The following is a 25,685-nucleotide window of genomic DNA, read 5'->3' on the forward strand; positions in this document are numbered from 1 at the left end:
GCCACGACACTAGCCGTCATTATTTCCAATTGAAGGCCACGTTGGCGTGTTATGTGAGCGATAATGTAAAGGCGAGCCCCTTATACGTGGAAGCAGCCACATATGGGGGATTTCTGGGAGGTCCACGATTTCACAGAGAAACTGTGGATTCAAAACTTTCGGATGATCCGCTCCGCTGATGCTGCATTATTGTGACTGTCATGACCTGTTGATGGTGAAGTATACCACATTAGAAATGGTTTACATTATTAGATGTTGTCATTTTTAATACCCACCAAATTATAATAGGTCTTATGGAGTTATGGTGGACACTTATTAATCTGCTCCTCTGGAGCTTGAACAGGTGCAAATTACCCTGTGCACAGAATAATGTCAACTGTTGTATATTTCTGTGCTTTTGCACTTGCTGCACCACAAATTGCTCTCTGAGCCAAATAATACATTGCATTGAATTGAACGTACTTAAAATTTCTGATTTTACTTAATCAACTAGGACACCGCTGTCTTTTGTATATTTTTGTGTGCTGTCAGTCTGGGGCTGTTTTCTTTGTTTGGGCCTGCATGCTTCAGCGTGCTCCCAACTTTGCGGCAACAGCTCAATTCAGAAGGTCCTTGTTCTGTTTCCATATGACTTGTGCCCCTGCACAAAGTCGAGTCCACAAAGAACACAAAGCCCTGACCTCAGCCCCATCCAACACCTTTAGGAATGAACTGAAACACCGACTGCGAGCCAGTGTTATCGCCCAACATCAGCGGACTCAGTAATGCTCTTGTGGCTGAATGGGAGCAAATCCCTGAGGCTTTGTTCCAATATCTTGTAGAAAACCCCCTTAGAGGTGTGGAGACTGCTGTAGTAGCCAATGAATTTGAAATCATTTGATTAAAAATCACATTTATGTCTAATAAGTGGGAAGTAATGACGTGCGTTTGGAGCATCTTCCCTTTTCTAGCTGTAGAACCTTTGCACAATCCACATCAGTGAGAAATGGTGCAGATTTAATAATTTAAGTCATAACAGACATTGGATTTTACTTCGTTTTTTTAAAAAAACAGAGTAAATGTCCCTTAAATACTGCGTATAAATATACAGGGATCATTATTACACTTTTTTACAGACAAATTGTGTGTTGAGAAACTGTGATGTGTTTCTCTTCACCAAAAAAAACACTGAAAAACGTATCTCACAGACTACTGATGACGATCTCCAAAATGCAGGCGCCACAAGCCGAGTATGCGACTGTATTGCATTCTATTCTTTGAGGCAATGCGGTCTATTCAGCCCCCTGTCTGTGCAGAAATTACTATCTCTGCCTCTTAAAATGAATTCCTCCCTGTATGATTGTGAACAAAACAGTGAGTATAGGAAGAATGCCCTGATTTTCTGCCACTGATATCACAACTATATGCTTTCTGGTGCTATAAATCAGTCAGAAACTGTATTGCCACTTTACGTTAGAATAAGACGAAAGCGCACTGCAACCATCATGTATGAATCTACATGTATTTCAGGTTTGAAGAAATTCTTTGTAGCGTAACATTTTTCATGAGTCATAGGATTATTTTCTGGCCTCAATTTGTCTTTAAAAGTCAAAATGTCCCTAAATTTTAGCTTGGCAGCACTTCACCATGGCTCTGTGTTTTTTGTATATGTTTGATTAGTGTGTGTGTGGTTTGTGTGAAAAGAACTAATGACGACGTCCTATATTAAGACCAGTTTAGTTATTGATTAGAGCAAATAAGAGGCTGAATTAATAATGTAAGTTTTAGATCTCAAATGGTAAGTAAATGCAGGCAATTGTGCCAGAAAATTAAGCTTCTTTAAAAAATAAAAAAAAATAAAAAAAATCCTTTGAACAAGGTGAATCTTTGCACTGATTTTAAGAAAATAAGATTTTAAGGGCCTAATTACAGACATTTCTTTGGGCAAATTTGGCATTTTTTGCACTGCAGATGAGCCCCAGAGTGCAAGTTACATCACTAAGAGGTTTTGTAACAGTGTTGAGGTGCTTTGGGGAGACTTTTTCTATTAAAAAGCTAAATCCAGCAGGCGTTCAGCACAACTTATTTAGCTGTAATTACACATCAAGGAGAAACATTTTGGGCACAAGGGCACCTCAAACTGCAAACTGCAGCAGTGCGGCTCATGTGAGGAGTTATGAGATAGCGTGTTGTTTCCACTCAGTTAGGAGGGTTTGTTGATGGATGTTCCCCTGCCAGACAGGCCAGCCAGTTTCTAACTGCTCCTGACAACCACTTTGTTCTCACACACATGCACACAATTATACACACACACATGCACACACGCACGCACAGAGTTTCGCTCTCCTTTTCCTTCTCTGACAACCTGCGTCTGCTGTAACTGATAGCTCCATATTGCTAAGAGGTTGCTCTGTTCTCTGCATCAATACAACTTGGTCTGATGTTCACAATTGGCATCTGGGTATTCCTCAGACTGAGGGATGTCAGGTTGACTGACAGGTTGACAGCTGGCTGAAACTGTGAATCCATGTTGCATTGATTTGATGCAGCTGAATTTAAGCAGTCACAGAGGTTGTTGCATGAAGCCGTCGCTACATCACATCACTCACAGAATCAAAAATACTTGTGGCTAATTGTGGCTCGTTACAGTCGCTCAGATGCCAGCATAGAGAAATATCGCAAATAGAGATAAGAGCGAGCATAAATATACAGGAATATAATACAGTAAGAGTAAACAATAAACACAGTATGTAAATATTACATATTAGAAAAATATTAAGTATGGATAGTATGCTGACTACGTAAGTCTGTAAAAATATAAATGTAAGAAATACAGTGATAAATGATTAGTACTGAAATGAGAATATTTACATTATAATTTTGATAATGTGCTGATTGTGTAAATTTTGTAAAATATAAAACTGAGACCAATGCTACAATGCAGTGTATAAAAGTAGTGTGTGAGCTAAAAATATGAAGATATAAATATGTGTGTAAAGCTGCAACAATGAACTACAAAGATATGCATAAGCAAGATTAACAATAAGAGTATATACAATATATGCAATGTGTAACATGATAAATGTACATTCAAGAGTTGGAAGAATATTGCACATTTGAATAATTGCACAGAGGTGTGCTGTGGTTGAAATATTGCACCAAATATTGCAGTTAAAACAATGATATAAAGAATTATTACACATTAAAAATCTAGTTAGTTAAGTTGTGTTGTGTTTAAGTGTTTTGGAGTGTCGGTACCTAACTTGAGTTTTTATATTTCCCCAACTTTCAATAGGGATGAAAGGAAGAAGAAAAAAAATGGATTTTGTTCTTCAAAACCTTGAAGTTGTAACAAAGAACCTTGTGTTTCTTAAAGTATATTTTAGGCTTTATTTTTAAGGTGGTATATGCTATGAAGAAGTAAACATCATCACCATAATTCTGATGATTGTTTTTTTTTTTGAATATTTAAGTAAGTATAATATAATACAGTTACTTTTGGCACTTGAGTACAGTTAGTATCACTATCACTATCACTATCACTATCACTATCTCACCACTGGAAATATGACAAAATATACTGCAGGATTTAATCATATCTCTGCATACATGACGGAAACATACAGGCTCCTGATAATATGCATGCTACTCTGTCTGTGACTGTGGCGTCCCATTATTTTTGTACCAACTAAGAGAGCCGTCGAGAGGATTTTAGACGTAAAATGTTTTTCGATGCACTGTTCACCTCTCACACAAAACAAAAACTTATTTTTTTCAATTATTTATATTTTTTGTGTTTTATTTATACTGTTAACTGTCCCATTAAGCTTTTGGGGACTTTCATTTCCCAACATCTAAATGCTGTTTTAAAGATTCCTCCACACCGCTGGGAGGAAGATTCTTCGGACTAAGAGCTTGTGGTTATTATTTATTTATGTCCTTTTTACAGTAGAATTCAGACAGAATTAGTATAAAGTAGAATTTAAAGATAGAGTCTAAAAATGTCGATATCTATTAGAAAATAGTTATAGTTATAGTTATAGTTATAGATATTTACTTTGCCATTATTAGATTTTCACTTATAGTTCAGCACAGGGAGCTTTATTTCACCTTGGAGGATATTTGAGTTAAGGACACACCCATGTACATCAGCTCAGTATCGAATGAGATCGCTGAAGCCAACAGTGGTAAAACAGACTACAACATAACCAATCAGGGCAATTATGCACCGATTATGTCCACTAAAAGTAAAAAGAAACATAAAAAAAAAAAGGAAAATAAGTTTGAAAAATACCAAAAATTCCAGAGAACTCAGTATCTATTGTACTCGTGGTTGTGTATCTCCACACTTTAAACTTGAAACAACTAATTTTTGGCCACAAGGGGGCAGAAGAAACAAGCTATGAAGACTTAACTGACATATTATCTCTTAATACCTTTGATATGGTGAACATTTTAACAAGCAGTTGCATCTAACAGACACAAAGACATATTAGCATTTATATTAGCATGTCTTGATTTTGTCCACTTTCTGTCTAATATTTACTCTCTTTTAAGCTCTGCATTGACCTCCAGTTCAAAGGTAGTGAATATATAAGAACAACATACTGTACATACAAAGCCTCTGCATGATTCGATAGGATTTCATTTTCTGTCAACACTGCAGACTTATTGTACTTGACTGAGTCACATGGAGACATTTTCACATTGTCGGGTTCAGTGTTTGATCAAATCTCTACTGTATGGGAAAGAGGCCGTGTCACATTAGCATATAAACTGCACATGTGAGCTGACCCTGCTGGGGCCCCACAGTTTGGCTTTTGTCACACTAATGCAAAAATTCTGCCTATGATCACAGTGCGTCTGTGAGGGCGAGATAAAGACATACTTTGCTGCAGAATATGGATTTGCCTTTAAGAGACTGTGCTATATATGAAAATGAAATGTAAACTTGCGCATATATAGCTTAATTTTTTCCCCCAGTGACTGCCTCTGTCTTTAATCCATAAATCTGGCTATCATAACTGATTAGAAAATCATTATTTCCCTTTAAGCCTTGCCATCTGATGGGAGGCTGCAACTTATGTGCACTATTACATCTCCCTGCAGTCTAAACACAGTCTGGTGACTCTGATAATCACACTCGAAACTCAAGTGATGCGCCGAGCAGATGCCTTCAAAGGTGTTTTTGTCCCTCATGATGAAATCGGGGAGGAACTGAGGATCAGTTGGTGGCTGTCCATCTGTTAGGCACAATATGCCGCGCAGCGTTCACACGCAGCCGACGCACAAGTTCGGAGAATGATGCAAGCCATTGTTGTGCTCTTGCAATTTAAAACCACTTTGACTGGTAAAAGAAAGGAAGTCAGATTTTGTTAACTTTATGAATTTTGTCCAAAAGTGTTCTCCATTTTTCATAGATATTTTTTTTCAGTCACTGCTGATTTTATATGACTTGCATTTGGATGAATGGGGGACATGATATATGGCATATCATCACCATCACTCATAGCAAATGATGTATATTTACAGCTGCATTGTTTCAGAAGGAAAAGGATCTATCGAAATAATGTCAGCCAGAGCATCTTATTTTAGAAAGCTGTTCTGCTGTTTCTTGTTCCTATAGTGGATCAATCAATTAATCCAGTGTGTTCTTACCTGGGCATGGGGACACTAAGATGGGACATCAGCACTCTAAGAGGTCATGATAAATATTTAACAATCAAGTTAATAACCAGGGAACTGTATGAGGAATAAAAATACAATTTTGTTTCATAAAAGTGTTTATTTCCTAAGAAAAGTTGTAAAAGGAGAGTAAAATGTGAAAAATACTGCATAGTTTTACTTCTTGTGCTCCAATTTTATTTCTTTTACTCTGATTTATTTATTTTAGCTCCACTTTATGGTTATTTTTTTCCAACTCTGTTTATGAGACTTTTTATAATGCCTCGTACTACTTTTATATCTTGTCATAATTCCGTTTTATGCCTTGTGTAAAACACTTTGAATTACCGCGCCGTTAAAGGTGCTATGCAAATTGGCTTTGCTTCTTCAGCTATAGAAAAGCAACTATCTGAAAAGCTAAAAGTTATTCTTTAAGTAAATGTCTCACAAATAATCGATGTGCACCTCATAATGAGGGATCATGAATGCAATTTGCTAAATTTTAGTACCACAGCAGTTCAGAGGGCTAAATGTAAGCATGTAACTAGAGCAACATGCGCAAACTTCTACTTTTAGTCTAAAATGAATTGATTAGATTTTTATAGGCAAAGGTGATTATATGAATACGAACACAGAAATATTAGCAATAAAATGTACATTAAGTATTAAAATGGCCCATCACGTATCGTATTACTGTATTTTATATAATGTTTTCAGATTATTACTAATATTTTAATATATGGGGATCATTTCAATGATGCTCAAAAGTGTGCAGTGTTAACTAGTTTCTATAGCAATGTGTAGTTATTCAATATAATTTAATATTTTCTGTTTACAATCTTAATGTGAATAGTAACTGTATATTTAGTGAGGTAAAAATGCAATATCAAAATCGAAATATAAGTATAAAGTTGCAGGAAAAGAAGGAATACTCAAGAAGATATTGCACTTAAGTACAATACTTGCGTAAATGTACTTGGTTACTTTCCACTAGTGCAAACATTTTGAACCACTTGGAATAATTGATTCATAAAAAATTAATGATTAATAAAAAAATATCCAACGACTTTTTGACCTATGCGAGTCATTTTTCCCGTTTCTCACTAAATGATTAATTAGTTAATTAAAGAATTCTTGATAGCAGCCCTACGTGCTGTTCAAGTGTATTTCAGTTGCCTGAAGTTGAAATGCACACAAGGTGTCAAGACTTTGTGGATGACAGAACTTTTGATGTGTTATTGATATTTCAGATCCTCTTGAGAGATGTGGCTGTCACTGAAGTGTGAATGTTGCTCTTTGGTGTTACTTTTCTGAAGTAAGATTTCAGATCACATCTAGTTGTTGAGATCTCACATTGATCCGAAGGCTGACATTAAACTAACCCTTTTTTCAACACTGTGTAATGTGATGGTGTTTACATGACAAGAGGAAGATGTTTAGTGTCACTTTATGTCGCCAGACTCTGTCTGAACCTCCCCTCCTTCCATCCGTCTGCTCTCTAAAGATGATTTCTGCGACAGCTGCGACGGGCAGATCAAAGCGTGTGTCAGATTAAAATTAGGGGACGTGGTCACAGTTAGGCTTTTGCTGCAGAAACATTTGGAGCTCGTCTTTGTGGTTCAGTGGCGTTATGCAGTCGGAGGACGTCTGTCTTAATGGTGCAGGTTTCAGAAGTTCTTCCCTCTGTTTACTTCTGTGTTAGTTGGACTGGAATCGGCCCCGGTGTTTTGGCCCAGATCGGACCGTCACAATCGACCACACAAATGAATTATATGTTTCACATCATAATAAGTCATAGGTTGTTTTTATTTCAGCATATTAAATGTGAGGTTGAGGGATCTTCCCAATTTTGAGAGCTGACTGCTTAATTTTCTGCATTCTGGTGAATTTGAGCCCTTTCTGCTTCAATTCATGGTGGAAATGCCATGGTACATGCTGCTTCAATCATGCATAGTTGCTTCTTCTTATTTATATTTTATGGCAGATAGCAACCATTGCTTTTGAGGTTGCTGCCACCTCTTACTGCTGAATTATCTGAGGCAGTCTTGGCATCTATTCAGCACTGTAACGCACACATGAGGCCCCCTGTAATTAACCTTTCCTGCAGTACAGAAGGAGTGAATTTTAACATCTTCCATAGTGAGGACACCGATCATTTGAAATGCACAATAGAATTAAGCAGAACAATGGGCACAGATCATTGTATTGACTTAAATGTTGGAGGATCTAGCATTCATTTAAAATGATCTACTGACCCATAACTGTCTAATTTCAGCACCTCTTGTAACTTAAATACTCATATATGTATATATATATATATATATATATATATATATATATATATATATATAAATATATATACAGAAATGTCAGACCTTTATGCTTTCCCATTTCTCCTTTACTCTTCTCGATGTAACTTGTGCAGTCAGCACTGACCATGACATTCACAGGCACTTAAACACACACGCACAGAACTGCATTTATTTTGACAGGCTGAAGATAAAGATAGTTGTGTGCCCAAAAGGCACATCGGCCCACTGGGAATGTTTCCAGTCTGCTAGACGGCCAGTCCGGCCGCCCTGAGTATATCCATTACTAACATGCATTATTTATGTTGAGCCAAAGTTTGATCAGTCTCAGGCTATAGTGGTTTGCAAAAATGAGTGTAATATGACCATATAAATCAGGCATGTCAAACTGGTCCACAGGGGGGCCGGTGTGGCTGCAGGTTTTTGTGCCAACCAACCAAGAGCACACAGTTTGACCAATCAACTGTCTGAAGACGGAGATCAGTTGATTAAATGAGTCAAGTCTGGTGTGCTGCTACTTGGTTGGAAACAAAACCTGCAGCCACACCGGCCCCCCTGTGGACCAGTTTGACATGCCTGATATAAATAGTCAGTCGTTTTTATGGATATGACATGTTTGTGATGGTCCTTCCTTTAACCGGCTACATAAAACATTCTGTGCTTGGCTTGATTTTGCCCGTTCTCTTTTTAGCATCTCTTTGGTCTGGCCATTGGGATGGTAATGTTGTTCAGTCAGTCCAACAAGTTCTCATCCCAAGTCGTCACATATTGTCGCTTTGTCAGTGGACTTCTGCATCTACATATTACGCTGTGGGTATCCTGTGTCAGATGTTGATTTTGCGGGATGCTGCCAATGACTTCAGGATATCAACAAAATCACATGGTGCAGTTATGCTACAAAAGCGAGCTTTTAAGTTTGGGCAATAAAAGTACAAAATCACATTCAGACAGGAAGCAAACACCAGACTCCTACATGAAAGTCCAAGTTTTGTTGGATCCATCCACCACCCCTATGGCCTGCTTTATAGGGACATTCCTGCTCCTTTTGTGACATTGTTACCAGCAGCGTTTTGACTTTGTGTCATACAGTGCCGTATCATGCAGACTCAATATGTTCCATCTCAAAACTTAACTGATGCCGTCTGTCTGTGATGCTGCTACAGCAGGTGCTATCTGCTCATCCAGAAGCGTACAGTAACACCACGAATGGTTCTGTCCACCTGAGTTCTCACCTGATGCTGTTTTGGTGTATCATACAGCTGCAAAAGGTGGCTTCTGGCTTTGAGACCTTATGCTGAAATCACTGAGTAAGTGGCAGTGTTCAGAATCAGAACCTCTAGTCTAAAGTGTTTCTCACTTCTTTCAAAATCATGAAACAAGTTTTGGTCTACTGAAGTCTTAAGTGGACTAATGCTTTGTTTTAAGACAAAGTACCTGCAAAACTAATGGTGTTCTTAATCTTGTTGAGCCATCACAGTTTTGCAGGTTGACTAATGCATCTTTTCATTTCGTCTTTAGAGCCTTGTCCCTTGTGTTTACTGTCAGTACAGTATTCAAATCAACTTTTATTGAGATACTATAGGTGATCTGTCACTCTGAAGGTTTTATATGAAGGCCATTTATAAAACAGTTGCTATGACAACACAATAAGGGACATGGTAAGCCCAAGTCGCTTAGATACCTCTTTAATGATGGAAATATATGTGCTTGTGAGAAGCTTCGGTGTCTGTGAGTTTAAATGTGTTCGCCAAACATTATCCTTTTTATTGAAAAAAGCTTTCAAACTTACATTGCACCTTTGTTTATTGTGAATATAGTGTTACTGACTCTAAATCACTGACATCAGAGACACTCTCGAGCACTTGAATGCATCATGTAAAAGGTTTGAAACAAGCCACATTTTCCTCCACATTACCAGACAGCCATATCACAGGTTTCATGTCCCTGTCACTTGATTATAGCTTTAATAGATTCAATGCTTTACTTACATGGAGTGAAATCAGTGGCTGCCTGGGTAGTAGAAAAAGCTTTCATCAGTCTGAGAACAGAGAGTGTTGTATGATTTTTTTTTAATGTAAAGTGTATGCAATTATATTTCACTGCCTGCTAAAAACACCAGTGTGGTCTTTTCATTGTTCGGTTTCAGAGGTTTCTCTGCCGCTGAATAATCAAAAGACATCCCACCTTATGGATCCTCAAACTCACCTAAAAGCATTTTCATTATTTCTGGTTTCAATAGACAAAATGTGGAGGGTCACAAAGTAGTGTGTTCGCTGATGCTCAGGCTTTTCAACCTCGCAAAGAAAAGAGTTTCATAACTTTTTTTACCACCAGATCTGGTTGTCAAGATAGTGAAAATAAAGCAAAACACCACTCTGATATTGACTATTTATGTTGTCCAGTGTCTGTTTGTTTGTGTTTGTTTTTGTTAGTTTCTGTAATTGTAATTCTATAAATCACTACTATAACTTCATGCTTTTTCACTTTTTCCTTACTGATTCTATTCTTTTCATCTTTTCATCAAGAAATTTTTGGAACATTTTTTCAGATGAATATAGATAAATATTACTGTTACTAACAATCATTGCAGTCCCAGTGGTGATAACAGAGACACATGAAATTGAGGCATTAGTTAGTTAATCTTATTTAAATAGAGAAAGAGGAGGAAAAACATGCTAAGTATAAATGCTCAGACACTATAAACATTTTTTCTTTCCATAATAATGAAAAGCATTAAAAGTGTAATACGAACTGCAGTTCCTTCCTGTTGTAAGTAACATTATACATACTGTAAAACAACAATACTGGAGAAATGTACTGTAAGGCTCTCTTTTTATTGCAGAATACTGACCTTTTCTCAATTGCATGCTTGTGTAATAAAAGAACAAATATTTCTGCTGCCATTGCAGCCAAAAAAGAAAAGAAAAAAAAAGTTACCTTAGATATGCGATGACAGCCGCAGCCTGGACACTGGCAGGCTTACCAGGGGAATCAAACATCACACATTAAAGACAGTCCTGTAGCTAAAATATCACGTCTTTGATCCTCATACCAACGTGTCCGTCAACTGCCACGTCTTGTCAAAGTGTGCAGGAGAATGAATCCCTCAAAAAATGTTTTGAATTCAGTGTTAAAGATGGAACTTGAGCGTGAGAATGCTCTCACAAAGAAGCTCCTGTTGTATTGTCTTTTGCCGTTTATCCTCCCGCCACGTATATGGAGGTAAAACGATTCATATTATGTAGCGGAAGATGATATGATGAGCATTGATGGATGAAATTAAGCTGAAATGAATTGCAGGAGGCATGTGCTGTAAATACGTTTGTCTGGTCTGATGATCAGAAGCCGCGCTGGTCTTAATCAAAGGCCTGCGGGAGTTACAGTGATGCTCTGCTTTGTTACTTTGCTCGTGTTTTATTTCTGTCTCAGCTATGCTCTTTATTCTTTTAAAGGTGAACACTTTCAGCCTGCAGAAAAAAAACATTAAGACGCAGTTGTTTAGGTGAGGACGTTCTATAATATTACAGCTTTTGTTCTCAGAAAAAAGAAAGAAAATGATTCTTATCATCGTTCGGACTCGAATCGCTCTGACTGAATTCTGTGACCAGTTTAGACCAGACGGTTAAGATCATAGGAGCGCTGCAACACACTCTTCATCTTATTGCAACATTGGAAGTTTCCCTGCAATAGTGAATTTGCTTGAAAAGTCTAAAGCCATAACAAACTCGATAAAATGAGTTGAGCATAAAAATAAATATTATATTTAAATGTGTGTACCATTAAATAAAAGTATCATTTTAACAATGAAAAATAAAATCCACCCCCAACCCCAAACCAACCCAATAATAAGGTAGTGAGATAGAATTACAAAAAAAATCTCACAAACTTAATATTTCTGATAATATTTCACTCTAACTCTTTGACTCACTTTGATACACTGATTTTTAATGTGCCTCATACATTATGCTTTAGTTATAGTGTTGAGATATTATGTGGCAGTAAATCTTTGAACAGTGCTACTGTACGAAAAAGGATGTCTGTAAACTCAAATCCAAACTGAACTTGGAATGACGGTACATTTTTGCATTTTGCTCTTAATCTCAGATTGGCTACTGAGGATGACTTTCAAGACATGGAAGTGAACATCATTTTTGTCTTGTTTTATATAATTTTCTACAACCTTCCTCTCATTTGAAGAGACATTATCGGCAAATTCCAGTGTTTCATACCTGCATGATGTGAGGTTTTATTAAGCTCATAAAGCTTTTTTACTGCTCTGTTTACTGCAGGATGTTATGAAAAGAAGAATTTGTGTGAAAAGTGTGAAATGTTGAGTGCTTTGCTCTGATTCATACACAAGGAGCTGCTCAGTTTTCTTTGTGCTAATGTTGTGGTTGTTTACTTTGCAGGTGAGGATGACGGTCTGGCTCTCAAGGGCAAGGTGACTGTTGCAGACCTCTTCAGAAAAGACTTCAAGGTTCACGACCCGAATGCCAAATGGATAAGCAGTAAGTAATCCTGTTACATTCAAGGTTGCACAGTTTATTGAATTATGCCTGGATTTGAACAAGTGTGCTGATTGGTCGTTCTAATGTTTCTTACTTACACATAAAGCGAGAATCAGATATTTTTCTCTGGTGTTGTCCTGCCAGATTTTGGGAAAAGCAAGAGAAGGGTAATACTGCTAATACTTAGTATCCATGTCATGCCAATGTCTTAATCTAACAACACATGATCAATAAGTGTCCCTTATTTCTCTGCCTCCCAGTTATTTACATTTTTTAAGAGTGAACAGGCGTTGTCCATTTTCTTTTTAGAGACACACTCGCCACTGAAAGTAAAAGCCACCTCAGATTAACTCTTGTTTCACCTCACTACTTTTGCATTTTTTCAGCAGTGCATCTCATAGATGCCTGCTGTTTATGTTTTGGCAGCCTTTTCATAAAGCCCCAACTTTACCTGAGTGCTGTGAGGTACAAATAAAGTAAGGAAATTCAGGTAGAGGGCAGAGTGTGCAGATAAATACACATACTTCTTTTTTGGTCACAAGTAATGACTACGAGCGATTACTGCTGTTTGAGTCTATACGTTGTTTCCTGGGGCAATTTTGCAGTCAATTTATATCCACTAAAAGTGCTTGTTTTTGTCACTCAGATTGTTCATATGAGTATCTTACATTAAGAAAGGAGGACATTAGAAGGACATTACAGAGAAAGTAAACAGTTTTCTCTCACTTGCTCCGTTAAGTTTTGTCCAAGTCTCGCTGAAGACATCTCATTCTGAAATCTTGCAGTTTTTCACATTGTCATACTCAGCTAAATATTCAGCCACGGCATTGAAAATCTTTTAGGTAACATTAAGCTTTGCTCACTTTACGCCAACACAGCAAACTATTACCTGCACCCCGCTCTTCTTCTCTATCTAATGTTTCCACCTTTTTGTGCTATATGTCACTTCATTAAATTTTAGAGTGAAACTTTACCTTGAGTGAGACGTGGTCACAATAACAAACTGTCATTAAGAACAATTTTAAAAATTGTTGTTCCCATTAGTCACTTTGACACAGAATATGGTAAACTTGGGTCCAGGTTGAAAAATGCCAAAGTTAGGCTTTAATAGGCAACTTTAAAACTCTATTTCACAAAAGGCAAACTGTCTGTTCTTAAAGGACAAAGGAAGAAGATTCTCTTAAAACAGAGGAAATGAGAGCTACGCTGAGGATATATCGGTCCTTCAAAAGAACTGACATCAGCTGTGTTGTATTTTAGATGGAAATGAGCAGATCTGTTATAGCAAAACAAAAACATGTTGTGATAACAACATAAAATAGCACAACCAATCTGTTCCAACACTTTGAGAAGCAGGAAACAGAGTTACATGAAGAATACACAAAAAATACCTCAGTTCAGCTTCAAAACCTCAAATGCCTCCAAAACAACACACCTGGAAGATATTTCATAAATTGTAATTGGCAATAATGTTGCACTACTTGAACTTTCTGATCTAATATCCTTTACAATTACAGTTCTTAAACCAAGAATATTGCTACTAGTAATATTTTTCTGTTTTTAGTTCAATAACAAATGACAAAAATAGATGCGGATAACACCACAATTCAAACAGCAAACATAGCAAAATGTTTGTTCTTCCATCTGTCTCTTCTCTTGTCTTTACAAAACTGTGTGTTGCTGTACATTGTGTGTGTGTGTGTGTGTGTGTGTGTGTGTGTGTGTGTGTTCTTCGTTTCTGACATTCTTCCAAACGATTTATTCCATATGCTTCAATAGCTAACCAATTACCTACAACCACAACCCTCATTTTTCTGTGATCAATGACAGCGTGTGGATGCTGCTGTTGTTACAATTCATCACTGCCAATTTCTTGTTCTTAAACAGCGGGCGCTGTCACAGTATAAACACTGACAGCCCCACAGGGAGCCAATGAGAGAAAATTATATACTTTATTTTGCATCAAGGTAAAACAGCAACTTGACGCAGCCTCACATGTCTCAGAGCCGCATTGAAGAGAATGATCACAGTACCAAGATGTGAGGGATCGGTACAGCTGAAGGATTAATGAGGTGGATTTTGTCTTCTCTCGTGCACAACGAAGCTGTCTCCTCCAATCACAGCATCTAAGATGGCTCTTAGAAGCGCCGCAGCTGTTAAATCTCGCATCCTGAAATTGCAAAGCCTCCCCCTCTGCTATCGGCTGTAATTAGAGAGCTGAAAACCCGTATTTATTACATTAGTGACAGGAAGATGGCATTCCTCTGGATGATGAGCCGGGTAACGGCGTGATCTCGGTGTTTGTTTTAGCTACAGGTCCCCATATGTGCTTGAGGATGAGACGTCTCTCATGCGGCTGATTTGTCGCAGTTCCTATCTGTGACCCACAAAAGGCTGTAAACAAATCGACCACGCCTGAACGAGCCTTTGTGAACATCACAAACTGCATTAATACTGTACACATCTGGAAGGTAACATCTGTTGTGTTCTCAGCAAAGGCTCAAACAGAACAGAGCAGTTTAATTGCATAAGATCATTAGCATGAATTGTGGTTATTATTTACTTAGAATATTCCCTTAAAGGAAGAGTTCAGATCTTTTAGAGTTGGGTCCACATGCTGTGGATTTCAGTCGTCACGCAACAAAATGTATTTTAGCCGCATAAAAAAACACTCCAACCAAAAAAATCAATATCAGTTAAAGTGCATGCTTTTTTAAGAATATTTTTATTGTTTTACCTTAATATCAGACAGTGATTTACGATGCAAATGTGAAACTCTTATATATATATTTTGTCCATCACTGCCTCAGTGATTGTTTTGTTTGTGTTATCTTGTGACTTTGGCATTAAAAGAGTTAGTTCGTATTCACAAAAATCACAAAATAACACAAATTAACCAACTGATTGAGGCAGTGTAGACCAGCAGCTGCTAGGTATAGCAAGCTAAAATGTATGTATTTTTTCCAGTGGAGTCTGGTGGCTTTAAGGAGAGCATAGATGAGGAACTGGAGTTATGACTGCTTTTCCAAACTGTGGTTGTGCTGACAGAGTGTATGTAATACACTAACTATGGAGAAATACCCCACATAACCTCGCTTTATAAAAACTGAACTTTCCCTTTAACCTATAAGACTGTTATATAATATACACAAAGAAAAGACAGATACTGTAGAGAAAACAGCTTTGTAATAATCCATACATACAGCAGCAGCTGCCATGAAACAAGACTTGTCATTAGAAAGCAGTCGGCTCTTTCATCTCTTCCCTTTTGTGCTGTTGACAGTACCATCCTTGATCTAGAGGTATTTTTAGTGTATCATTAGACACAGCTGACAAGGAGGAGAGAAAGGGGGAGAAAGAGGGAGAGAGATCCATCAGCTGATTATTTCGACTTCGTTAGAGTGTCATTTTTACTAGACCCGGTGCTCGACCAACCTGCATGCTTTCAGGGCTGTCTATAGGATTTGCAGTAATGGCTTCCCTGGTCGGGAGCTGAAATTGAATTTTTTTTTTTTTTTTATACCTAATTGAGCCCGGTTTTATGTTTTCTCTTCCCCCGGCTGTCTCCACATATCAATCAATTCCCTGGAGACAGACTGAATATAACCTGAAGAATCCTAATGATCATATATTAGGCTATTTTTACCAGGAAAAATTGCTTCCTCACGTCTTGTCCAACAGCATTAACTCAGATATATACTGTACTTGAGTATCATTAGGTGCAGAGACTGTGCTCCCTGCCTGTGCAGCCCATGGATCATCATTTTTTAGAGGATAATTTGGGTTTATTAAAAGTTTGGATTCATTTAAGTAGTTTTAGCTATTATACTTATGGGAAATATGATTGTCCTCAACTTACTTACGAAGATCCAGCCATGTCGCAACATTTCTGAATAGAAGTCAGACAGAGCAAGAACCTTGAGCAGTAAAGCAATCACATGGGTTTTTAAAAGGCATTCAGACTGAAGACAGCCCTGTACTGGAAATGCAACGGTTATGTTGCTTCAGGTTCCAGTGAGGTGATGAAATAGGATCCATAAAGGCCAGTTTGAATAATAGGTGCATTATTGTGAAGCAACAATTTTATCTTCTGTCACTGCAAAAAAATTGACCTCAGGGTCATAACGGAACAATCCTGGCAGATTTCTTTTTTACAGGATCTCCCAAAGGACATTGCACGACGCTACAGCAAAAGTTTGTCAAACTTATTTTGCTATAAAACCCTGCATTTTTTAATTTCTTATATTTATTTTACTGGAGGCCTTTGCACAGTCCCTTCCACTGTGTCAGTGCAGAGAGGGGGCTGTTGTAAAGCTGACTTTAGCCACATTTATTTGGAAATGAACCAGAATCTTAGTGTTTTAACTTGTGCCTGTCATACTTTCTGTAGTTTTCCTATGCAGTGCAGTATCATTACAAGTACCAGGATGTTTGTAAAGATGCACCGATCCAACTGTTTCTCCACCAAATCCAGTTGTGACACCTCACTCTGCTCGCTCAGATCAGATACTATTTTTCCCTAAATTATTGATCATTTTTATGTAAGGTCAAATGAGGTCAGCGTCAGTGACCCAGTTTGACTAACTGAATGAGCCTCTAGTGGGAAGACCTTATTTGGCCAGTTTTAGGTGGTAGATTTTATTCCAAAAACATGACGGCCGCTCATTATTTATTTGTGCAGTGGAAGCTCAGAGTCTGCTAACATAGAAAAATGGATAAATAATCATAGAAGACATCGAGTGTTGGATTTATAACTGGATATATTTTACGAATTCTCCAAAAAAAACAAAACAAAAAAAAAAAAAAAAACACACATTAAAACAACAGTTCAAGGCTGGATTACAGAGCTTCTGAAACTGATACGATTGTACCGGAGCTCTCTATGGAAAAGCAAAAAGTGCTTTCTTCTTCTTGTTTTGGTTGACACACATCCTTTGTAAATTAAGCTGTAAAATAGGCCTTCGCTTTCTCAGGAGATCCTAGCGGGTGGCCAGGTACAGAAAAAAACACCTCTATTTACACTTTAAGTGAAATGGTTTATTATCTGGCTTGTTTGCAAACTGCCAGTTTGCTTGTGTCGTGTCTGGTTGGAGTTCGGACCGATGTTGCCGTGCTTTCAGATCTCTGCAATTTCCTTGCTCAATATAGAATGAATGGCCAAAGCGACAAAATCAACCAAACTTGTAATAAACTAAAATTATCCTTTAAACCTTTGGACCACGAGCAAATTACTTTGAGTTCTTTGTAAAACATGGGGGGTGAGCAACTTTTTTTTTATTGTTTTAGATTTTTTTTTAGGTAATTTTCTTTTTGAGTTTTTTGTTTGTTTTGTCGTGTGTGTGTGTGCTAATTTTTTAGTAATTTTCTTGTAATTTCCGTTATTTCAATTTCTTAACCAAATATATTATTATTACTGTTAAGTAACTACTGTAAGGGATTACAAACTCTAAATAAAGAGTATATATAAAAAAAAAAAATTCTTGTACTTTTTCTTGCTAATTTTTGTGTAATTTCCTTATCAGTTGCTCTTTGCCTTCCTTCCATGTTTTTGAAAGCAATCAAGTCAAATTTGCCCGGGTTTCAAAGGGTCAATTCACTGATGTATCTTACACAAGCCGTATTAACTACTTCACCCTGCATCAGTATTCCCATCGTGTTGTGAAGCCATCACTATACGTCTCCCCGGTTTGGTAATTGCACAGTTAGCAGGCACTGCTGTTATCTAGCACACACCTGTTTTTTACCGCTCCATCTGAATCAGACACAGCATCAACATCATCCCCGCACCGCCAAGGTGAAGCCAGCCCTGTGGGACTGAACCCGGGCGCTCTGAGCAGCTGCTTGCCATTTTAATAGCCACGCTTCTTGTTTGCCCCTCCAGGATGCCTCTCGTCTTGTTGATGTTTGTTAAATATGCTGAAGAGGGAGCCATTTGCAAAGCGCTCGGACTGAGTGCGACTGCCTTAAAGGTGTTATGACATTGAAAGAGTCTGTGATTTAGATAAGTGAGAGGGGTTTGTTTTGTCTGTTTGCGTACGCTGGTGCGTGCATGCCGGAGCATTACCTTGTTTCTGAATGATGCACGACCTCTCATCTCTAATGTTTATGTAAAGCAGTCACTTTGGAGATGATTAGCCAGTTGTCTCACTCCCTTATTGACTTTTCATAGCTGTGCTCCCATGACACAACATGAGTAATGATGTGGATGCCATTTGTTAATGGAGTTCTGCAATGGATCTTTTTCTTACCAATGAGACATATCAAATTAGCCCATACACTCACTGCTCGCATCCAGCGGTGTCACAGACAATCAGCTTTTGTAAAATGGTAACATTATATGAAGCAGCAGGTGCAAATATCCCCTTTAGAGATGGCCCAGTTCTTCCGCAAGCATGACTGATGCTTAATCTGAGAGGCTGTCTCGGCACAAACTCCCATTTTGTCGTCCCTTTCAACCTCCAGAACGCAGCCGAAAGTGGCGCGACAGCTAGTCTTTTGACAGAAACAGGCTGTCACAATATACTGATGTTGTTCGGTGTTTTTAATACCAAGGGAGGGATGGAAATATCTGCATCTGATGCAGAGCTGAGGACGGGAAGCCAACTTTGGAATTATGCTTCAGTGCGTCTCATGACAAATTCAGCAGTCTCATAGCTCCTTAGCTGCTAACGTCGAGGCAACATCTGAAGAGCTGGATGTTATCTTTGATCCAAGTTTTTTAGCAACCAAAACTGAAAAAAAACAGCCATATCATTCATGATTTGTTCCATTTAAGAATCCAAAATGACACAGAGGAAATCACGCTTCCTGTTATGATTCACGTCTTGATTACTGTATCGTCTTGCTTCTTTTCCCAAAGAACCCCAGAATTCTCAAGCTTTTGATTACAATTTCAAGTAGGGACTAAATGCACTCCTTTTTGGGGGGGGGCAACGCAGTGAAGTCTTGAATTCACTGAAATGTAATTCAAGACTTCACTGTTAAATAGTACAGACTCTTTATACTCCATATCATTTAGGTATCAGTTTCAAGAACTCTCTCTGCCGAGTCTTTCTGCAGTTACAAGGTCAAGAGCTAAACAGAAAACATGACTTTCCAGGGATTTCACTGGCAATTCTTTAATATTTTGAAATGCCCCGTCTGCAGATCTTCAACTGGTTATGTGAGTGTTAGAATCAGAGCTTAAACCCTTTCACTAAGCCCCAAAATTAACAGGAAATTCAAATCTGTGAGCTTTGAATACCAGGGCTGGGTACTACCAAAGATCAGCATTAAGTGTCTGGACAGATTTGTAGTATATTTTAGTGAGTCTTTGATCAGATAGCTCTTCATTTAAATAATATTTTTCATAACTAGACTGCATTTTTAAGTATTTAAGCTGAGTTCTTGTACTGCTGTTTGTGTTTAGATATGCAGTATATTCAGGAAGTTCTGCTTCATTGATTAAAATTTTAAAGAAGGCTTTGTAGAAAACTAAAGTACACTAAAGTACACTTTATGTAATGTAATTTGCATGGTTAAGAGTAGCATATTTATACCTGTCATTAAATTCCTTCCAAGTCTTCAATACATGTATTATTTGGATAGACATGGATGTAAACTTGACTAGTTGGTGGAGGCCTACAGCCATGAGGTGGTAATTCCAGTTACAGTTGCTACTATTATTGTAGGCGCAGGAGTAAAACTATTTTCATCCATTAGCAAAATATTACAGCCTGCCAGTTTCGTCCCACAGCACCACAATCCCACATAAACCTGCAGAAGAAGCACCTGTTGTGCTGTCTTTCTCTGCCTGCAAAGAGGGGAGAAAACAGGAATGGTGTTAATTAACAACAGAAGTAAACTACACACAGAAAAATAGACATATGCTTGCTCATGCTAGACGCAAACACACACACACATAGGGGTTGTTTTGTCTTCTTTTCTGGAAATAGTGCTAACTTTTACCCTGAGTTCTGTTTGTGATATACTTGTAGTTTCTCAACTCTGCATGCAGAAGATTTTGTTCTGGCATAAATGCAGTCACTGCATGATGTAATATTTCTGCAGCAGCTTCCACTGTATGCTTTAGACGGACACAGCTCTGCTGCAGATGAATATCCAGAAAGTCTACAATCCACATCCCGACAATGCCCGCTGCACACGGCATTCACATCTGAGCCGTGAAATGGACTTACAATCCTCCGAATTCACTTTAGCCGTCTTATCACTAAGGATTCTTAGCTTAACTGTGTTTGTGTAACACAGCGGAAAGGCCGCGAGCATCCCTTCACAGCAAGAGGCCTGCTCGATAATTTAGCTACAGCGATTCTACAGCCCCTTCGTTTATGCTCTGTGTATTCCTTTTATTTTTCTTTAAGAATCCACATGGTTTGGAAATTCTGAATGACTTTTACAAATAATTCAAAAAGTATTTTGACCGGAGAGGTATCTCCTTGGAGCGCTGGGATAATAATATTGAACATTTCCTGTTGGCCAAACAAGAGTCTAATCACCGCTGTGGTGTTTAATGTCATTATTATTATTGTTATAATTGTCATTTTATGTGCGCTGTCCTCTCTAATGATCTCAATTACTAGGAGCAGAAACAGAGCCTTTGAAAGTTTGGTGATTGGTTGTGAGTATAAGGAAACATACTACTGCTACAGTAACACACACACACACACACACAGAGAGAGAGAGAGGGAAAAGTGGGAGCTAAAGGACTGTGGATTGTAAATTAAGCAGCGACAGAGACGGTAGATTTATGAGGAGAATATGAACAGCTGGCACTGACGAAATGACCGTCACCTCAGAGGCAGTGAGTCAAATCAATGACACAATGACTTGAGGATTAATTGTAAATTGAGGTTACAGGTTACAAAAAGCACATGGGTTTTATTTCAGCAGGTTGATGGAGGGTTTCTGAGAACACTTGTGTGCTCCTGTGGGAGTCATCACGGAGGGAATATGGAGTTAGATGGGCAATGGGTGAGTTTTTTAGGAATTAATGTTTAGCCAATTCTCTACTGAACTGCTTTCAGGGGTAATAGACATAAATATATGGCCGGACTGCATCAGACAGTGTGTCTTGGTGAATCACAGTGTTCTGGGGGCTTTAAGTGGTTTTCAATTTTGACAGAGTTTGTACGGTCGTGAAAAACCATAGAAGTTGCAGAATTTGTGAAAAGCAATTTTCAAACCAAGAAAAGTTTTGGAAAACAAGACACACACTGAAAATTTTGGAAAAAGTCCTGGAAATCTGTATCACAAACCTGTATGATAACACACGATGTGTTCAAGGGCCATCAGAAATTTGTTTTTGAAGTTTCTGGCTCTGATAAATGTTGTCATTTTGTATTTTTTTTGAAGAAGAAGAAAACATAATAAAAGGCAAAAATATTTTTAAAAAATCACTTCTTTTTTTTAAAGTTAGAAAGTGCCACTACTCGTCTTTAAAGTATTATACAGAGGTTGTGCCTTGATGCTAACCCCAAGTTTACAAAGTCTGCGCAAAGATTTCACGTTTCATGTTCTAAGCGATCATCAGCTCCTTTCTGTGCCTGATCTAACCACAGCATTGACAAACCATTAAACCATTTAATTGTTTTGAAACTTTTTTCATGCAGAAAGTGTAGCTATACTCTGTTGTGTGGCTGCAAGCACACCGCTACATGTAGCTAGATGCTAAAGTTAGAGAAACTAAGTCAGTAATCTCAGTCACAGATGTTGTTAATTTTCCCCCAATTTTTTAAGTGATTTTTTTATGATATAAAGTACAACTATTCTCCATTACAGTCATTCCCCTGCTGCAGTGATGATGCAGAGGTCATGTTTAGATGATGACTCTAACTTCAAAAAGAAAAATAAATTTAACCCAAACCATCATCTTTCCCTAACTCTAACCACCACCCAAACCCTAACCACCCACTTTTACTGCCTAAACCAGCCCACAGTGTTGATACACAACAAGCATGACAGCAAGACAAGAATATTTTGAAGCGGCTTTTAAGGGTTTTGTAATTTTACCATTTAGCCAAACCTGCAGAAATGCTGAGATCCAGAGGACATGGAAACGCAGACCAGTCAGAGCAGATTGAGCTTTTTGGGACAGTGTGGACAAAGTAAAGTGTTTAATTTAACTTTTGTCTAATAGGAAATGAGCATCGTAGGTCCTCTTAATGTCAAAAGGGATTGCTAGCAGCTGTGTTATGGTGGGCTTTGTACTTCATATTAAGAAGTGAATTTAATTGTTTTTGGTGGTTTTCTTTTGACTTTAGGAGACTGGAGCATCAAAGGTACTCGAGTCATCTATATGAAAGAGGTTTTCTGATTTTTTTTTTTTTCAGGACCCTGATGTTGCGTCCGAAGGGGGCAGTTCTTTGAACAGAGTGCAGGTCTGATGGTCAATAGTTTGCTCTTTGCTTGGACCTTTGGTGCCTTGAGGTGTGGACCGTCCAAATAAACCAAATACTGACATAAAAAATAAATTATCTGTGTTTAGAAGTTAAACAGCATGAAACAGAAATGACTGGGCAACACGCCATGTTTTTTCCAATCTTAATGGTGAACTCAGAATCAGAAGAGGCGGTGAGTAATGAAACCAGCAGGCACACACTGATTGGCATTCCTGATCAACATAAATGACTTCCACTGTGAAAACTGGCCCGCAGCAGGTTGGCAGTAGCCCTGGGTGGTTTCATATTTTGTTAGCAGGTTCATACTTGAGGTTTCTGCTCATTTGTTTGCTCTGCCATTCATTTATTCGCATGCTCATTTATCAGGTTGGTCAGAAATAGAAATTCTGCCCCGTTGCCAGTCGCAACAGAAGAGAAAAATATACAGCTATTATGTGGAATTCCCTTTCAAGAACCAACCACGAATGAAGTAAATTACTAGAAATATATAAGGGGGAGATTTTAATTAAAACTCCTATTGAATTTTTTATGAACCTATATTTCACGGCACATCTGAGCCAATGGGTGGCAGAGATTTAAGACTGCATTACTGCGTTGGAGACTTCATTTTATTTAGCCACAGACAGACACCATAATTCTGCCCCCAGTAGCTTGTGTCGCTTTTATCAGACCAGTCATCATCTGCAGCCTTGAGCACCGACAAATGACCTGGAACCGACAAGAAAAATCCAGAATTTAACACCGCGACCCTGCTTCACCTCAAGGCTAGTAATATCGCCTGCAGAAGCTAAAACCTATTTCTTTCACTGCAGTGTGTTTTGTAATCACATGGTGATGCATTATGTTTAGGTTCTGGACATTAAGGTGTTTGAATCATTTTTTTTTCTAATGGGTGTCTATTTTCATGCTCAAGACGAGAGAGACATTTCCAAGAAATCTGCTCCATTCACTTTAGACTTGATGCGTGCTCTTGATATTCTCTGAGACAAATAAAAAGAGAAAAAAATCTGTGGTGATAAGGCATTTTTCTCTGTAATAATTCAATCAATCAGCCTTTTTATGACTTCTTCCATCAGAACATGCCTATCGAAGACTCTCTTGTGCTCCCTTGGAGTGTTTTTTAACCCTCTCAACTGGAACAAAACACACTCAGGAAGACACTGAATGTAATGAATGATGTGACTACAGTGGAGCCATAAAGACAGGGTTGAGTGGATTGGATAAGAATGAACAACATTGTAAAAAGCCAAACTCTGAGCAAATACAGTGCAGTACAAGGTAATTTCACTTCAAGGGTCTACTAAAGTCGATTTTCCTGTTCTGGCTGTCTAATGAAGTTGTCATATTGCACATGGGGCAGGAAGGCTTGGTTGAATGGTTAATGAAGCTCACAATGAAGTCACTGAAGTATGAGCAAAAAATCGTGTTTCCCAGGTGAGGAGATGGACGCAGTGGGGGATCAGAGCGATCAGGTGAAAGGATAATTTAGTACATTTCGATAATGTGAGTTTAAAAAAGGTATTAAAAAATAATTTTAACATGGGATGAAACATGACCAGTAAGACCACAGATTGGCGGCTCTCTCGTGGTCCCCTCTGGCTTTGACAAAAAAAAATTAAAAATGAATATTTCTTCATACATTTTCATTTTAATTTGTCATTGTTTGAGGCTTACACTGATTTATCTCCCTATTCTAAAAATATTTATCTTATATAGGGGTGTAACAATACTTCATTTTGGATTGATGCATTGGTTCAATAATCAGTGATCCAAAATTATACAACACATATTATCATCTTTAAGATGCAACTTTATTGTGAAATTCTAATGACACTTGTGTTTTGCCACTCGAGACAATAAGGGTTTTTACTGATATCATCGTTTATTGATAGCAGCTCCTGATTAAATCAAATCTATATTTATCATGATATCTTGTGATGTCTTTTAACATTTTATATTTCATAGCTAAAACACATGTCATACGTCTGGTGCCCCTGGCCTGGTGCCCTTTTCTCCAAATTTTGCCAAACTCTAATAGTTGTGGCTAGTCCCGCGAGTCCCTGGCTAGGCCTGCTAAAGATTCGGAGGGAAATAGAGAATGTAATAGTGCCTTGCCAGCCACCTTGTAGTCATACATTTTGCTCATTTTGACATATTAATAATATTGATAGGCTAGTTTTTACTTAGTTGGCTGTGTTACTTTCATTCTAAGGCTCAAATATTTTTTTCCAGAGATTTTTTTTTTTTTTTTTACGAAAATGGTTCTTTCTATAGTAACGGCGGCCAACCCCTGGGTCAGACAATCAAACAAGTTTTGATAAAATAAGAGGTCAGCCAAACCTGAAGAAAATGGTAAAATTATCATCTAAACTGATTGTTGTAAAAATCCACAATTTTCCAACTTCCTCGTTTTTAACCCACCAATATGTCACATTTTTACATGCTCACAGTTTCACGTGGAAAATGGCATTATTACTTAGACTGGTCACTTTCACTTTTACCTCCAAACAAAATAGATAAAGCATGATAAACATGCATCTTCCATACAGCCTACATCACATAAACAAAGACAGACATTTCTCCTCAGGGAGACCATTAAACCGGTTTCCGTAGCTAATGGTAAGAGATATGTTTTTTTACATTGTGGTTGTGTTTTTAATGAGCGAATATATTCATTATAACGGCTTGACTTGTTGACAACCTTTACTTTTGTCTGACTGCTCGAGTTTCTTGCGCCATGTGACTGACAGTGTTAAAATCATCTGAAATGATGCGCAAATCTATAAAAAGAAAACTTACAATCTAATAAACTAAATTTGACCTATAGA

General features: G+C 37.9%; 1 protein-coding gene across 5 annotated transcripts in view; it reads left to right on the forward strand.

Moving 5' to 3' along the window:
- LOC121960626 (A-type potassium channel modulatory protein DPP6) overlaps positions 1 to 25,685 on the forward strand; it is a 269,989-nt gene that overhangs the window by 178,498 nt on the left and 65,806 nt on the right. For all 5 annotated transcript variants that reach the window (XM_088072016.1, XM_088072017.1, XM_088072018.1 and 2 more), the window contains one exon: positions 12,362 to 12,460. In XM_088072016.1, coding sequence (XP_087928142.1) covers positions 12,362 to 12,460 — 99 coding nt within the window. The remainder of the gene's footprint in view (positions 1 to 12,361; positions 12,461 to 25,685) is intronic.

Source organism: Plectropomus leopardus, chromosome 21, assembly GCF_026936395.1.
Source record: "Plectropomus leopardus strain MGB_pleo_1.0 chromosome 21, ASM2693639v1, whole genome shotgun sequence".
NCBI classification, from domain to species: domain Eukaryota; kingdom Metazoa; phylum Chordata; class Actinopteri; order Perciformes; family Serranidae; genus Plectropomus; species Plectropomus leopardus.